At 39.2% G+C, this 18324-nt stretch overlaps 1 protein-coding gene across 2 annotated transcripts in view; it reads right to left on the reverse strand.

Moving 5' to 3' along the window:
- The window catches only part of VPS41 (VPS41 subunit of HOPS complex), a 178132-nt gene that overhangs the window by 138025 nt on the left and 21783 nt on the right, over positions 1-18324 (reverse strand). For both annotated transcript variants that reach the window (XM_031454650.2, XM_064487712.1), the window contains exon 3: positions 4608-4715. In XM_031454650.2, coding sequence (XP_031310510.1) covers positions 4608-4715 — 108 coding nt within the window. The remainder of the gene's footprint in view (positions 1-4607; positions 4716-18324) is intronic.

Here is an 18324-nt window from a genome sequence, read left to right on the forward strand (position 1 = left end):
CTCCCCTCCTTTTTTTCCCCCAAAATTACTAGTTTCTGTCATTTAATATTTAGATAGAAAGGAAACATAAAATAATTACTTTGATTTTACAGTTTCAACCTAAAGCTAAAATTACTTTAGAACATCTTTGAAAAAAAAAGAATGCAGTGGTCTTTATGACAAGCTACCTTTTGTTTAGGAAAACATTTCATCCTTTGGATTAGATAAATTATTGCTGTTCCCTTTTAGAAACAAATAACTTCAAGTGCTCTTAAATCAAGTTTGATAAGGCAACTGTATAGATCTTAAAAAATTTATTTAACCGCCAAAACTATCAGTCATCCTTTCATTTGCTAATGCTTTCGATAAGTTAAAATATAAGAAAAAAAATGCAAAATCACAAGCATACATATAAATCCTTTAAATATGACTATCCTTCCAGATGCTGAAGGCCTTGCGCTTTTTTTAACTTAATTTTTTTTTTCTTTTAACCTGAGAGCACTTAAAATCCAGGGTGGGCAAAGAATAAATATAATTTTATTAGCTGCTTTTATGTTTAAATACAGAAACTTGACTCATTTTATAAACTATCATTTGGGCAACCCTTCTGAATCATCCACTCGCACAACTGCTTTTACTCTGAATAACTGGACGTTTTGTAAGGAGAGCAGAAGAAGCGATAAGCAGTGTTTTCAACCCCACGGAAGAAACAACAATTAGCATATTTCAAATGTGCTCAGCTGTACAGTGATACCCTCTGTTTCACACTGCACTTCATAGTATCCAAAGCATTAGAGCAAAGGAGGGCCTTCGATTACACACAGGAAATAAGTTCAGGGAGTTGATGTGACTTTCCTGGAGACAATCAATGAGTGGCCAGAGAGCTAGGGCCAGCTAAAATATTCTCAACCCGATCAGAAGCCTGGGACATAGAAACAAGGGCCTCAGATCAAGAGCGCATGTTTGAGTTAGCACTGTTTACAGTTCCCACCGTCAGGTTCCTTGGCCAAGTTGGATTAAATATGTTGTTAATAAAGTTTGGTCTCTGGGGAGGCAAACTTTTTTCTCCAATTCATCCATTCAGTGGTTTATTCGGCAAACACACAAAAAAGCACCTATAATGTGCTTAGACAATAAGTAAGAGTGACTTAAAAGGCTGATGGCATAATGATGGAGACTGATATAAAAAATTGGCTAATTAAAATTAAATGTAAAGTGTGTGTTTAAATGTTAAGTACAAGCGACCCTCGAACAACACAGTTTTGAATTGTGAGGGTCCCTGATGCCTAGATTTTGTTCAATCGTAAATAGCTGGCCTTTGAACAATGTGGGGGTGAGGGGTACCAACCCTCCCTGCAGTTGAAAATATGCATAGAATTTACAGTTGGCCCTGGGATCCACAGTTCTACAACTGGGAATTCAACCCACCAGGGACCACGGAGTACTGGAGTACTTACTATTGAAAAAAATTCACAAATAAGTGGACCTGCGCAGTTCAAATCTGCCTTGTTCTGGGATCAACAGGCCCCGTGGAACACCAGAGGTGTCAGCTGCACTGAAGGAGGAGGCAGGCAGTAGACCCTGGGGCAGATGGGGGAGGCTTGCGGTAAAGACCACTTTAGGCAGGGTGGATACAACTTGCATGAAGGCATGAAGTCACATAAAAAGCAGAACAAAGTCAAGAAATTACAAGTAGTTTTGCATGGTGGAAGCAGCCAAGGGAGAAGACAGGCAGTGAGACTGGAAAGGTTGGTTAAGAGGAGGCATTTGGATGTTTATGGATGAAAGGAAGCGAAGCACGGGAAGGCGGGGGAGGTGCCTGAATCATGGAGACATCAGGAAGCCAATAAAGAATTCCAGGCAACGGGGAGTCCACCATCAGATGTGAATTTACGGAAGATTATTTCAGTACAAGGAAGTGTTATAAATGGACTAGAATGAAATCAAATCTGAAGGAAAACAGACTGGCTCACAGTGCATTCGTTAGTTCCTGAGAGAAATGATGAATGCCCCAACTAAAAGGTCTGTGGCGCAGGATGGGAGTGGATTTGAGCAGGCGACTGCGGGGAGAGGGGGGATCCAGGCAGAAGATGCTGTAAGAAGAGCCAGGGGTAGCTGCCAGGCCACCACACCTGCGGTAGAAAGTGGTCAGACATCGGGCCAATTACACAAGGAGACAAAATCTCAGAGGGCCTTAATCACCACACTGAGGAGCCCAGACTTCATTTTGCAGATGATGAAAATCAGACCAGGGTAGAGAAGATGAGTGCATTATGGACATGCTGAGTTTCAGGTAAAAACAGAACAAAAGGTACGGCTGTGTAGGAGCCCCTTGGATAAACAAGCATGCTATTCTGGGGAGAGCTGGGGTGTAGGTGGCCACAGAAATCATGAAATTTAAAATCAAGAGGAGTACAGATTGAGAAGACACATAGACAATGGGACAAATCTTGAGAAAATCAATATGGAAGGGAAGGTAGAGGTAAAAGAAAATGAAAGAACCAGAAGAGAGTAAAAGAAATGATCAAGAAAATGGTGTCACGATAGAGAAATTTTGAGGTGAGGTCCCAAGTATCAAAAGCATCGAAATGTCTGTGAACTGGTGAATGAATAGACAAAGTGTGCCCTGTCCACAGAACGGAATACTACTCAGCAATGAAAAGGAATGAAGTACCGATACATGCCCCGTCATGAATGAACCTCAAAAACTTATCATAAGGGTAAGAAGCCAGACACCAGAGACCAAACAATGTATGATTCTGTTTATAGGAAATAACCAAAGTAGACTCATCTCTAGACACAGAAAGTAGATTGGTGGTTACGTGGGGCTAGAGTTATGTCCGCTCCGTGACAGAGCACAAATCACTGGAGAGAAGGGAGGAAATGAGGTGAGGTGAAGAACAAAAGTGAACAGAAAGGTCCTTAAACAGGAGGGAGAAACGCTCCCGTGGGTAAGGATGGGCATGGATTCAAATGAGCTGGGAAATGGCTCAAGGATGGAGGCTGATTCTGCCTGATAGTTTCAATTTCTTAATTAAACAGAAATGACATCGTCCTCTGAGAGTGAAGGGATCATGACTGAGGAGGCGGGCTGAAGACTAACGGAGCTGATGAAGGACAAATAAGTATCAGCCCTTGTAGTGACACGCGCACCACGGCACATGCGATGTCCCCGCACACGGCCGGTGGCCCTGGACGTTAGAGTGCTGACTCGGGGCTGAGAGTGTAGCTGGGGGCACAACGAGGGTCAAGGATGTGAGAGAACTGAAGCTACTGGCAAAGTTAAGTTAGGGTAGTTGACCACTCGACAGAGACAGAAAGGAAAAGAGAGAATGGATTAGTGATCAGGGCTCCAGAAAGTCACAAAACAGGGTTAATGGGAAGATGAACCCAAAAGCTTGAAGGATAAATGGGTAACAGAGAGCACATTGAGAGATTCTTAAGTTTCAGGGACGGACCCCTCCAGAAAGGGTCCTCCAGGGTGGAGAGATGAAAAAGGGCAGAAGTGAAGTCGTTGGTATTCAATTAGGCTGAAAAACTGCAAGGTCAGTCTTCAGTGAGTGCAGGAAAGTGACAAGGAAGCTGATAGGTGGTGGCAATGGGGAAGGCTGACGGCAGGCACCTCCAAGGAGGGGGTTTCTGGTAAACCAGACAGAGAGCATGTGTTCCACCGGCACACTGAGCGAATGCAGGACTGTTTACCATGGAATGAAATCTGTAGCAAAGAGGAACCAGGTGGAGGCAAGGAGGCTGGGAACAATGAGATAAAGCCAGGAGATGGATCAGAGCTGGGAGTCTGCCCTTGGTGGAGGTACCAAGGTCACTCATAGGGCTCAGAGCGGAGAGAGAGCACCGGCTCAAACTGCCTGGCCTCCAACATTCCAATTATGAGACAGTTTTGCTCCAAGAACAGGCTAAGGGTCCCGTACTCAGAAAACTGGTGGGGGTTTGTTACAGCAAAGACCCAGATGTGGAGTGTATTAATTCATTAACATAATAGATAAGTAATTATTTGGGGCCTTTCAACTGATTCCAAGGCCTCTAATGTAATCTCTTCTACTCTTAGAAAAGCAATGAGCTCCACAATGTTGCTAGTCTTACCACTTTCCTTCTCTCCTACTCTTAAGATTTGAGGAATCAAGCGACAGAGTTTCCAAGAACCACTTGCTACAAACCTTTCACATCCATCGTCCTCTTTCACATCCATCGTCATCTAAACTCTACCTGATACACCCTTGCAGGGTGTGTGTGTGCACAAATACAGATATATGATATCTCTGGTTGTTGTTTTGATTTTTTGTTGGTGAGGAAGAAAAGAGAAAGAATGGTAGGGAGACACAATTACTGTTAAAAACAAAAACAAAAACAAAAACACCACCACCAAAAGCACCTAGACTCCGAAGTATAAACAAACTTACAACAGAAACAATTTCTGGGGGGAGGGTACAGCTCAAGTGGTAGAACACATGCTCAGCATGCATGAGGTCCTGGGTTCAACCCCCAGCACCTCCTCTAAAAATAAATAAACCTAATTAATTACTTCCCCCCAAATAAAATTTAAATTTTTTTTTTTAATTTTTAAAAAAAGAAATGATTTCCAGAAGCATCCTCTACAAGGGCGACCTTACCTTGTCATGGACTGTCATGCAGCTGGCGGCATCCTTCTGAAGGATTTCGGTCACCCCATTGGAGAGCCTTTCATACTTAAGTTTGGGCTCCTCTTCGCTCTCTTCTTCCTGCACAGAAAGCAGAAGGAACGACGGCCGTCAAAGACTGATCTGAAATAGTCAAAGACTGAAAACACATGTCTTAAGGGGGAACCAGAGACAATTTCCTCAATGACTGTCAACAAGCACAACTACAGTTAAAGGTTAAGATCCTCTTGTTTCATTTTTCCAACTGGTGTGTCAACTGCTACAACTTCAACGGTAGAATAAATTCAAAAGCCGGAAACAGGACTATATAAACTTACTGTTGACAGCAATCAACTTTGGCATATTAAACACCAAATTGTACCCCTATGCAGACAAATGCCAACAAAAGGTGGGTGGGCAAAATGCTTGCCCGTGTGACCTCATGGGCATAAAACACAGCAGCAAGATAAGACTATAATAAACCTCTAAAAGATGTGAATTTTGCATTTCAAGAGTGTAAATATTTTTGTCAGACTGGACATCTCATTTTAATTAGAAAAAGATAGTTACAAAAAACAAATCAAAGTCAAAACAATTGGAAATTTGACATCAAGTGTATACTTACCTTTGAGATACAAATATTTTCGTATTTATCTTAAAGAGTGAATAAACTATGAACAGTCATTACTTAATTTATACTATACTATGCAGTTTACTTTCAACTGAATAAACCTACTTATGCATTAAAACTTTCTTAGTCATTTTGTCTGTACTATTACTAACTTCATGTGTGCAACCTCACTGTTGATACAGCATCATAAGACATCCTTAATCCTCAGAGTTATAAAATTAGGAATCTATATTGATTATAATGGGCATGAATTAATAAATCAAGGATAGCTATACAAGTTATTACAATGATTCAGAAAAATATTTCATTTTACTGCATCAATTTGTAATGAGAAAAGAGAAAACATGCATATACCAACCACTGTGATAGGATAAAGCTGCCAGAAGTTCACAAAAATAACTGACTCACTGACATTTCCTTCAGTGATAATTGTGGAGTCCTCATCTTCCAGCTAACATTTGGGTAGCTTGAGGCGCATCAATGCTCCCACCCAGAAAAACTAGAAAAGCTTAATGAAACATAGAGCAACACCAGAATAAGGCAACCTGAACTAGAACAGTCAGGATTCCAAGGTGATGGAGAAACCGTGGAGAGGCAAGCTGGCATTCCACAGCCTCCTCCCTGGAGAAATTTATCAACAAGAAGCTGAGAACCCAATCTCTGCCTGAAAAGATAGTCACTCCTGGGGGCAGGGAAAGCAACAAACCTTCTGGTACTTGTGGGGATAGCATAACAAAATTGGAGACTTGATGGGCTAAGGCTCTGGTCAAAGAGAGAGCCAAAGAAGTGAGATGGTTACACAGCCACTTTCCCCAAGGGACAACTGCCGATTTCCAAAGCAACATGAGGTACGAGGCAAAAAAGAAATCCTCAAAATTGCAGAATTGCTGCCTTGATGTGCTGGGAAGAGAAGAATGAGAGTTCAGGAGCCATCAGGAAATGAATGACTGAATAACTACAATGAATAACTACAGGCTCTCATTTGGGACTCCTGGTCCCCAAGCGACAGGACCAATAGCTTACCAAAACTTCCATCTAGCTCTGACTCAGCTCAATCCCCGACTGGAGTAAAGAACATATAATCTCTCTCTATAAAAATAAATAAAAAACAAATTTCTTCTCTATAGCACAGGGAACTATATTCAATATCATAATAACCTTTAATGAAAGAGTATAAAAACAAATATGTGTGTGTGTGTGTGTGTGTGTGTGTGTGTGTGTGTACACACACACACATACATATACATCACTGGGACATTATGCTGTGCACCAGAAATTGACACATTGTAACTGACTATGTGTCAATCAAAAAAAGAACATATAACCCCTACTCCATCTGTCCAGGGAAGGAAAAGGTGACTCCTTGGAGAAAGAGTACTACTGGGGCTTCTACAATTCCTCACTTATGATACTGAGAATTCAATAAAAAGTGACCAAGTACGCCACACGACAGGACCAAATGACTAAAAATCAAGGAGAAAAAAAGACTGTAAAAACAGACCCATGGGTGACCTCGATACTAGAGTTAGCAGAAAAGGACTTTAATACAAAACTATAACAGGAAGGAAGGGAGGAAGGGAGGAAAGAAGATGCATAAAATAGATGAAAAGATAGATATTTTTAACACAGATCTGTAAAAAAGAATTAAATGAAAACTTCAGAACTGAAAAATGTACCTGAAACTAAAAACTCAATAGCTGGCTCGACAGAAGATTAGTGAAGCAGAAGACAGGATTAGTGAAAAAGAAAACAGGTCAAAAGCTATCCAAAGGGAAGCCCCAGAGAAGAAAAATGGTCAGAAAATACAGAAAAATAATTACGTGGAACACGGTGAAAAGAGCTAACATACAACACAGTCCCGCAAGAATAGGGAGAATGGGAGGGAGAGGGGAGAGGAGCAACTTTTACAGAGGTAACAACTGAGAATTCTGCAAAACTGTTAAGACATCAAGCCACAAACTCAAGAACCTCTGCAAATCCAAGCAAGGGGCAGTAAGAAGAAATTCACACATACGCACATCACAGCAAAAAGAAAATGATGTAAAAGAAACCTGTAGAGTAGGAAGTACTGGGCCTACTGAAGACTGTAATACTGGTAAGCAACACAAATGGTCAGAGACCACAAACTTAGATGCTTACAGAAGTCTTTATCTCTGGGGCAAAGAACTACATCTTCACATGCAAAAGAGCTAATTTCTGGATAAACAGAAAGGATGAGCTACATCGAATATCCTACTATAGACTTAACATTATAGATCTCATTTCATCCTAACTAAAAAATTCTGATGAGTTGAATATAATTACCCCATTTTACAGATTTTCAGTAAAAACTGATGATCAGTTCAGAAACTGATGATTTTAGGTAATTTCATTAAGACAGTGCATAGAAGGTAAAGTCAAAATTCAAATTCAGCTATGAATCCTCTAACGTCAATGTCTTGTATAATATACTACCCCAAACTCCTACGGAAAGTACACCCCAAATCACAACAGATACATCTACAATTTTTATGCTTGCAAGAAACTATAAATTAGGTGTTCAATAGGAAATGTTTAAAAATGTGTTTATTTAGCAGGTACATTAGTTATTTATAGATGTATAACATAGGACTCCAACATTTACCAACTTAAAATAACAATAAATATGGATTATTTAACAGAGTTTCTGTAGTAGACAATACAGAAGTGGCTTAGTTGGGTGGTTCAAACTCAAGGTCTCTGATGGGGTTGCAGGCAAGATGTCAGCTGGGCATCTGAAGATGTGACTGGAGTTAAGAGTATTGGCTTCCAAGATGGCTCACTCCAATGCTCCAAGTTGATGCTGGCTGTTGGCAGGAGGCTTCAGTTCCTGGACTCCTGGACCTCTCCAAAGGGCTGCCTGACTGTCCTGTCCTCAGGACATGACAGAGGTGGCTTCCCCCAGAGTGAGTGATCCAAGAGAATGCATAGTGGAAACTCTACTGTTAGGTATGACCCACCCTCAGAGGTTACACACTGACATTTCCCCAATATTCCGTTGACCATACAGGCCAGCCACGACTCAGTGTGGGAGGGGAGGAATAATCAGAGGTGAGGATCACTGCGAGCCATCGTGTGGGCTAGCTACAAGAGAAGTAATAATATTTTAAGAGCAATAAACCTGGTTTAATAAAAAATCAGTATTACATGTCTACCAATGAGCTGTCTTAAATTTTCTTCTCCAAGTGTAAACAAACTATTAGTTGTTCATTTAGGAAAATGGTGTTAAAATTAAAGATGGCATGCCTACTATTAACTTTCTAAGAATAACTCTAAGAACTAATAGCAACAAAAGGAAATAAAATGTGCCTGGTTATTTAAAAGAACTACCTTCCTTTAAAAAGGTACCTAACGGTAATCAGCCCAACCCAAGAAGCTGCTGCATGTCCACAAATGACCTGTTGTCAAAATCAAATATGAAATAGCTAATTAACCAAACCTAAAAAACGGAGAAAAAGGAAAATTACAAAAAGCAACAAATAAGCACTTCGGCTTACGTATCTACCAGCAAGAAACAGAAATCATTACAAAGTTAACACTAAATGTAGCCCAGATGATGTGTGCATTCTGAAGTAAATGTGTTAAATAAAAATTGAATCCTGAATGTTAGTCTTTATAATAAGCGCCACATGTTGTTCAAGTCTGGACATCAAATGTGCATCCAACGTGAAAAGTTAATTCTAGCCTCTTGACAATTTTGCATAAAAGCACTCATCCACACACCATTAGATAAAGTTACTGTAAATAAGGTTCGCCTGTCCTATTTATAAGTGAAAACTAAAATAATTTCTCTCACATAAATATACAAAAACAAATACTTTCACAACGCAGTTCACTGAAGCATCTGTGCTAGGCTTCGAAAACCAGAAATAAAATGAAAACTCCAACATTAGGCATTTGATGTAGTATTTCACGCTTTTCTGACAGGTATCTTTTATGTTAAGTTAAAAGCAGGCTAAAGGTGAATTTTTAAGGTGTTTCCTGCTTCCTGTAAACAAAGAAAATGGAAAGTGATTCAAAAATACAATTTGTGGAGGTTATCCCACTGCTGTAGACTATATATCACATTTTAAGTAGGAAAAAAAAACATTTCAAAAAATCAGGTTAGATTTAATATGGAGTTTCACTGTAGAAAAAAATTAAACAACAAAAAAAGACTTTTCATGCAATTTGAACTTCTATGGCAAACAAGCCAGTGTTAATAAAAAGCAAATCAATAATTTTTGTTAAATTTTAATAATCTTGCAAGCCTACAAATAAAACCATCAACAGTCTGAGTTGAGATGACAGTTAACTGCGTTTCTATGACAACCTAGAGGAATGGTACAAGTTCTGACTTGCAGCTAAGCGAAGATATGAAAAGAGTGACATTTACCCGTACAAGAAAAATTTGCAGCTTTCCTTTACAAAGAATCAATTCCTCAACTAACATGGATTTTCACTAAGTGTATAGCACGTTTAATTAAAGACAAGTCCTTCAGATCATCCTAGACGATTCTCAAACACTATCTGAAAATAAATTTTTTATCACAGTCATTTTTACTGAGTTTTAAACCTAAAAGTGAAAAACTTGCTTTTAGGGATAACAGATTAAGGGCAAATTAAAGACTCCTGTCTGGCGAGCTAGCTAGTAATTTGTTACTAACACCATAAGGCAAATTTTCACAGCAGAAGTCCTGTCACCTCACTTAAGACTTACATCCCAAGAAGAATATTGTACTTTTCATATAATTTAAATTTTGTGTACAGAAAACAATTTTTGGTGTTTATAACCGATTTTTCACCCTGTTTTAGCTTTACCCACATCTTTCACACACCACTACATTTTAGGTACCACTCTGACAGTTCAAATGAAGACCTGAATTTTACTTAAAAAAAAAAAAAAAAGTGTCATGTGAATTCAGGGGGTTAACAGAAACATCATTACATTTTCTATTGTTTCTATTAAGATAAAACTTAAATTTTTATTTCTGGATATCATTTATTAAAATACAGCTTTGTCTTATCTGGTTCCCCCCACCCCATATTTTCTACATATATGGAAGAAGTTGGGTGAGAGATTTACAAAGCCCACGTTAAGCCAGTGGAAAATACCACCAGTGGAGGGCTCCTCGGCAATGCACAGCCTCACTCTACAGAGATGCCCTTCATCTCATCCAGCCTCACCTACAACAAAGACCTCAGCTGAACCTCCAGGAATTTTAATAAGATGATAGGTTTAGTTGATTTCATGTCATCAACTATGTATGACCAGGGGCAAATCCTTTTAATAAATATCCAATGTTTTAAAGCTAGATACTATAGGGAACACTAACATTCCCAAAAACAAAACAAAATTCTGTTTTTTAAAAAATTGCAGTTTGAACTTCCATAGGAAAAAAAATCAAGTGTTTAAAAAAAAGCAAATCAATAATCAACCATTGATCTGAAGGTATGAAGTAAAGGCTTTTCTCCTCTAGAACACTGTCTCTAGAATTCTAATTACCTTAATAAGAATTGAAATACTCAAACTTGGTAGTCACCCTTATAAGTTTAAGATATTTTTAAAAAGCTATCAAAATCTAGTGTCAGAATTTCTGAATTTTAGAAAATGTGTATTTTACAACATTTTCTCTCTCAACAAATAATTCACTTCATAAGAATCTCCATGATATACTAAAATATTTTCTTTTGGATCACTATTTATCAGAGTAGATTGAGGAAGAAGAGGAAAATAAGATAAAACACAGTAGGTGCCAAATACAGATAAGAATTTTTTTAAAGCATGAATGAAATTACACTGCTAGTCAATCAAAACACATAATCTGACTCTCAAAAACATAACTAACAGTTTTTAAGGAACAGATCTATTCACTACAACAATGGTAGCTGTATCAACTTTATTATCAACAAAGGTAATACAAATAGTCAAGAACAACATATTATTATGCACATACATTTATTTGAAACTACGTTACCAGTAAACATACATGGACAACAAAGGGCATCTCCTATATCGTATCAGTCTTAAACTTTTCCATAGAACAGGAAACTGTACAAACGACTAAATGTAAGATTCAAAATTAATCAAGAACTAATGACTTTTATTAGCTTTGTATTTGCTCCCCGCCCCCACGAATGCCACCTCCTTAAAAGGGCAGGAGCAACTATTATAGGATAGATACAGCTCTATTACAGAAAGATGATTTTATTTACACACAAAGATGACTATCTGGTAGGAAAGATGGCTTCATACATCCTTCTAAAATGTCAAAACATATCAAGAAAACTACATAAACAAGCCAAGAGAGTAACTTCTGGTTTCCATTAATAACACAAGGTATTATAGCTGCCTCAGTGACCAAACTTTTTAAGAAAATGACATGGAGATAATGGAATTCATCTACAATAAAACAACGGTGGTCAAAGCTCCCAGGATGCCTTCCCATTGGACTGGTGACAGACAAGCAATTACATTCTTATATGAATGCAAATAATATTGTTACATTTCTTTGCTTTCAAGCAACACTGCCATTACTGAAAACATATATTAACCAAAGGAAAAAAAGAAAGAAAGAAAAATTAGAAGCTGATAAATGTAATCTAGATGACATGGATCTACTTTTTCACTTATGTAGAAAATTCAGATGAGTCCACTCAGATCCATATACTATTTTTAAAATCTTAAAATACCTATGGTTAAATAAGTGGTTCTCAACTGGAGGTAATTTTGTCCCCTCAGACATTTACTTGACAATTCTGGGGACATTTTTGTTGTCACAACTGAGTTGGGGGACAAGGTATCACTGATACCTAGTGGGTGGAGGCCAGGGGTGACATTAAACTTTTTTTTTAACTTTTTTTATTGATTTATAGTCATTTTACAATGTTGTGTCAAATTCCAGTGTACAGCACAATTTTTCAGTCATACATGAACATATATATATTCACTGTCACATTTTTTTCTCTGTGAGCTACCATAAGCTCTTGTGTATATTTCCCTGTGCTATAAGGTATAATCTTGTTTATCTGCTCTACAATTTTGAAATCCCGTCTATCCCTTCCCACCCCTCACCCACTTGGCAACCACAAGTCTGTATTCTATGTCTATGAGTCTGTTTCTGTTTTGTATTTATGCTTTGTTTGTTTGTTTGTTTTTAGATTCCACATATGAGCGATCTCATATGGTATTTTTCTCTTTTTCTGGCTTACTTCACTTAGAATGACATTCTCCAGGGACATCCATGTGGCTGCAAATGGTGTTATGTTGTTGGTTTTTATGGCTGAGTAGTATTCCATTGTATAAATATACTACATCTGCTTTATCTAGTCATCCGTTGATGGACATTTAAGCTGTTTCCATGTCTTGGCTATTGTAAATAGTGCTGCTATGAGCATTGGGGTGCAGGTGTCATCCTGAAGTAGGGTTCCTTCTGGATATATGCCCAGGAGCGGGATTCCTGGGTCATACGGTAAGTCTATTCCTAGTCTTTTGAGGAATGGCCATACTGTTTTCCACAGTGGCTGCACCAAACTGCATTCCCACCAGCAGTGTAGGAGGGTTCCCCTTTCTCCACAGCCTCTCCAGCATTGTGACATTAAACACCTTACCACGGACAGGACAACCTCCCAGAGTGGAAAATTCTCCGGCCCAACACACCAATAGCGCCAAGGTCAAGAAACCCTGAGTTGGGGGAGGATATAATATGTTCAAGCGGTAGAGCGCATGCTTAGCGTGCACAAGGTCCTGGGTTCAATCCCCAGTACCTCCTCTAAAAATAAATAAGCCTAATTATCCCCATAAATAAATAATTAAAAAAGAAGCCCTGGGTTAAAGAAATTTCACCAGATTAAATATCACACAGCCCTTAAAATCCGTTTTCAAAGACTATTTCATAACAAGGGAAAATGTTCTCAAAAACGTCTTTAGGTGAACAAGTGGGTCATAAAACCTGCTTTGCATGATCCAAATGTTATTAAAGAAATTTATATACCCGTGGGGGGGGGGGGAGGGTGATGAGAAGAATAAACTCCACAACAGTAACCTTCCTGAGCTTCGGTTTCCTTTTCTCGCGGGTGGGAAGATAACAGGACCCGCATCGCAGGGCTGCTGCAACCATTACAGAAGAGAGCAAACAAAAATCACTACCCTGAGCTACTGCCAATATTTTCTAAGTTTTCTCAAATAAGCATGTGTTATATTTATTATAGCCATAAACGCTATTTTGAAAGCCATTGTTCAACATCCTCTCCAAAACTTCCTATCTACTGGACTAAGATGCTTATCTCTCAAAGCTGCTTTCCTTACCATGCGTTTAACGCTTGGACTAGAAAAGTGAGAAAAAGTTGAGCCTCTAATAATTGAGGAGCTCTACTTAAGATTCACAAGATATGCAGTCTTCATAAACCCTGCTCTCTCCTTTGCCCCGTAGTATCAGCATTTCATGTTCAATTCAAGGAGGGAAAAAATAAGGTGAGGGTTTCCATGCCCTGAGCCACACACCATAAACAGGATCAACTCCCATCATTTATTTTATATTGGGAAAGCGATAAGAATATAGAGAGGAGGGGGAAAAAAATGAGAAAAGCAAATAAGCTTTTCATTTCCTTCCAGCCACATGGAATAACCTTACCAATCTTCAAGACATGCCATTCAGGTGGACAATTTCCGCCACTAAAGCCACCATAACCCTCTTTTTTGTGTCTTCCCAATATCCCCTGCTGATCACAAGATCCTAAGAAGCAGAGTTTATGCCTTTTCATTGTTCTGAACTTCACCTAACAAAACTGTGGGTACCTAATAAAGACCAGTGAAAACAAAAGTACATCGTAACGGCAGACCGAGTTTAGTAAGAAGCTTTTCCAAGACGTTCTCATTTAGACTTCCACGCAGGAAAATCCAAATCATAGAATAGGGGCTAAAAGGAACCTCAGAGACCATCTAAATCACGTGTGGTTTTACAGACACCGAAGTCGGGGAGGGAGAAGGGGCAGAGGGAGGGAGGTGGAGGTACCAAACATAGGAAAAAGCAAATAGAAGTAGTAGCAATAGAGGTCCTGCAAACTCAATTTTCATGAAACATTTTTATTTATTGATAATTTATATGTTTCTTGTTATATGAAAAAGTAAAGTGCTACAGCTCTTGAGATTATTTTGTTTTAGAGGAGATTAACTACCTCTTAAGCATCTTTCAATCATCTATTCCAGATTCCACGTGCAAAGAAGCACCTTGCTAGCTACTCCCCGCAAAGCCTGACAGCTTCATAACAATTTCCATGAAGAAACAGACACAGATAAAACCCCCAAATAGCAATCAAAATTAACATAAACTATTATCAAAGTCAAGGAGAAGCTGATACACACATTGAATACGAATTTGAACTCATGACACATCTTGATTTGTTTTAAGAAAACATAACCCACCCACACAAAATGTAGAAAGATGCTTTTAGCTCTTCCACCAAACTCCGTGTTGGTGACTTGGAGCCTGCCCCACTCAACAGAGCAGACACCTACCTCACCCATTAGGGATTGTTTTCTCCAGAAGGAGGCGACCATTTGCAGCTTCTGCCCACTGCTTTTCCACACCCGCACCCTCAGCCCTGGCCATCTGCCTCCATCTCCCTCCTACAGGCAGAGACCTTAAGCCCCTAACACCTGGGTAGCGCATTACTGACAGGCTAGGAGTCCCGGCTGTAAGCACTGCAGTACCAAGAGAACGCTGGTACCCGGAAGGCGGGCAATGCAGCAAACCAGAGAACACGAATAAAAGCAAAAATGCATTCATAAACCAGAAAACTGAATAATTAATAAGTCCAAGGGTTAGCACTTTTTAAAAACAAACAGAATAAGATAACCACAGAATAAACACAGAAAACAAAAGTCATCAAAGTACAACCTATCTCCTGCAGAAAGGTACCCAGGCTACACCGTTTTAGTAGCAAGTTCTACTAAAAACCCTCAAAGAGTAGAAAATTCCTAAGTTATTTAAATTATCCCATAATAGTGAAATGTCAAATACTTTCCAACTCATTTTGAAAAGGAGGCATAACCTTTAATATCAAAACTCCCGAGGAATACAAAGGGAAAAAAACACACAGTTAAGTCATCTGATGCAAGTATTTAATTGCAGAAATTCAAAACAGAATATTACAAAGCAAATCCTGCATACATTAACGGAAAACTCAGTCATCAAGCAGATCAAATATTGTAGAAATGCAAAGACTGGCTATTGAGAAATCCGATTTCATCATTTGATAGGTCAAAGAAAAAAATTCCACAGGCCCACACTGACAAACCAAAACAGCATTTATAAAATTAAATGCTCATTTCTGATTAAAAAAATTTTTTTCAATAAATAAAAAGAGGTCTACTATCACTTTATTTTTCAAAACTGACTTAGAAATTTTAGCCAAGGAGAAAGACAAGAAAGTGAAAATAAAACATACAGTTGTCGGTTTGATCTTATTTGAAGATGACGTGTAGAAAGAATAAAAACACTTAAATAGCTTGTAATGATTAATTCTGTGTCAACTTGACTGGGCCTCGGAGTGCCCAGATATTTGGTCAATCATCATTCTGGGTGCCTCTGTGAGGAAGATTTTGGATGCGATTAACATCTAAATTGGTAGAATGGGTAAAGCAGATAGCTCTCTCCAATGTGGGTGGGCCTCATCCCATCAGTTGAAGATCTAAATATACCAAAAAGGCCGACTATCCCCCTAGTAAGAGTTCTTCCTGCCTAAACAGCCTTCCAAGTGGGTGACTTTTTTCCTGTCTTAGCAGTTGAACTGAAACATCAGCTCCTTCTGGGTCTCTAGCTTGCTGTCCCTGAAGATCTCAGGACTTGTCTGTCCACATGAGCCAGTTCCTTACAAGAAATCTTTCTCTCTTTTTCTTTTAGATCCTTCTAGTCTCTGTCAGATCCTCTCTCAAATTCTATGGATCTCTCTGAGATCCTCTCTCTCAAATCTCTCCCCCTCTCTGCCTTTTCCCCACCCCACCCCTCTCTCTCACAGATCCTGTTGGTCCTAAATAGATGCCATTGGCTCTGTGTCTCTAGAGAACTCTAACTAAGACATAGCTCTTGCCAATACAGAGAGAGCGTGCCTGGGTTGCTGGCCCCCTTCCCCAAAATCAACCCTGGAAGCAGTATAAAAATGTGTAAAGAGAGATTCCAGACTAATATCCCTGAGTGAGAAAGTTGAGGCAAGTGAAACCATCTCGAAGGGGGAGCTGTTTATAGACCCGGTACCCACCTCTCCCTGAAGGTGCCTAAGGTTTTGCTGCTCTGTTCAGCACAGGGAGCAGCAGGAACGATGTAGCCCTTGCAGGGGTGAGGACTGACCTGCATTCACTCCTCTGTCTTTTCTATTCCTCCCCCTACCACGTAGAGACGACCACCTCCCAGTGCTGCTTCCCTGCAGATCTGCCTCAAGGGCACTTTACAACGGCTCAGGAGACTTGTGGCACCAATTCCCATACTGAAACGTTATTTTTCGAGAAGTATTCAAATAGAAAGAAGAAAATCTAGGAGATGCTATAAGAGATATGAGAACTAAGGATGATCAAAAAGTCTTAGTGAAGTTTACTAACGTCATGTGTTAAAAAAAAGGACAGGGGAAGAAAGGAAAGAAATTTTTCAAAAACCTACTGGCATTCATAATCAAGCAGCCGGTCAGAAAATAAGCTAAAATAAAGTTTTCTTATGCCAGTTCCACCATACACAGTCCTAATATTTTGGGTAAGTTACTTAAAACCTCAGTCGCCTCATCTTCTGTGAAAGAAGGATGATAATGTGTACTGTATAGGATTGTTGTAAGAATTAAATGTAATAAATGTATGTATGTAAAGCACAAAGCACAGCATCACGTAAGTATCCGGTGAATATCAGTTACTAAAGACATTACCATCATTTGCACTCCAGACCCCAAGTCTAAACTGTGCAACTCCTTTTCTCCCTTTCGAGTTGACTTCCAAACATAAAATTGAGTAAACATAGTATTTCTCATCTATCTATCTCTTTGTTTTATACTACTTACAAAAAATAAAGATATATTAGAGTTTGTTACATCACATAAAAAAAAAATGTTGTCAAGCACATCTAAGTGTGAATCTTGTTATTAAAGAAAGTAAAAGGAAATGCTACAGTCCCCTACTCTTGAAGCCAAGTCTCTCCTGGACGCCTATGAAGACAAGAAGTAGCCCATCGCAGGCCAAGTATCTCAAAAATGCCCAGCCACTGATGGAAATGATGACAACAAGACTGAAGTCTTGAGCTTTATCAGAGGTTTCCCGACTCCCATTCCTTCTGATACTATTTTGGGAGATTTATAACCCACTGAGGGCTTGGAGAAGAGAGTCATATCCTAAAGTAAAGAATGATGACGACACAGATGCCTGTGAATCTCTGTATTTAAAACTGGTTGCACTAAAACTGAAATAGCTCATGGATGAAAAGAAATCTATGTGTTATTCAGATTTGTTATAGCATTTCTCGAGTCTGCAGAGAAAGGAATGCCTTGAAACCTTCACAGGGTAAAATCAGGCCTGAACTGTCAAATAGAATTTTCCTTTAAATAACATTCTTGAGCAATTATCAGAAACGACAGACACGTTCTTATAAGTATAGCTCCCGACAGTATTAGCAATTTCATTACAATTATTTTCTGTATGTTTTAAAGACTCATGAAAAGTGCTAAGAAAACAAGACCATTTGATCACATTATTTACTGCATTAGTTTACAAATTACCATAAACTCAGTGGCTTCAAACAACACAAATTTGTTGTCTCAAAGTCCAATACAGATCTCACTGGGCTAAAATCAAGATGGCAGCAGGGCTGCCTCCTTCTGGAGGCTCTAGGGGAGAATGTGGCTCCTTGTCTTTCCCAGCTTCTAGAGGCCATCTGCATTCCTGGGCTGTGGGTCCCCTCCTCCCTCCTCCATCTTCAGAGCCAGCAAGAGTAGGTCAAGTCCTTCTCACATCACATGACTCTGATCTTCCCTACATCCACTGACCACTGGTAAAGACACTTGCGACCACACTGGTCCTATCTGGATAATCCAAGATAATCTTCCGAT

The sequence above is a fragment of the Camelus dromedarius genome, chromosome 7 (genome assembly GCF_036321535.1).
Source record: "Camelus dromedarius isolate mCamDro1 chromosome 7, mCamDro1.pat, whole genome shotgun sequence".
In the NCBI taxonomy this organism is placed as follows: Eukaryota; Metazoa; Chordata; class Mammalia; order Artiodactyla; family Camelidae; genus Camelus; species Camelus dromedarius.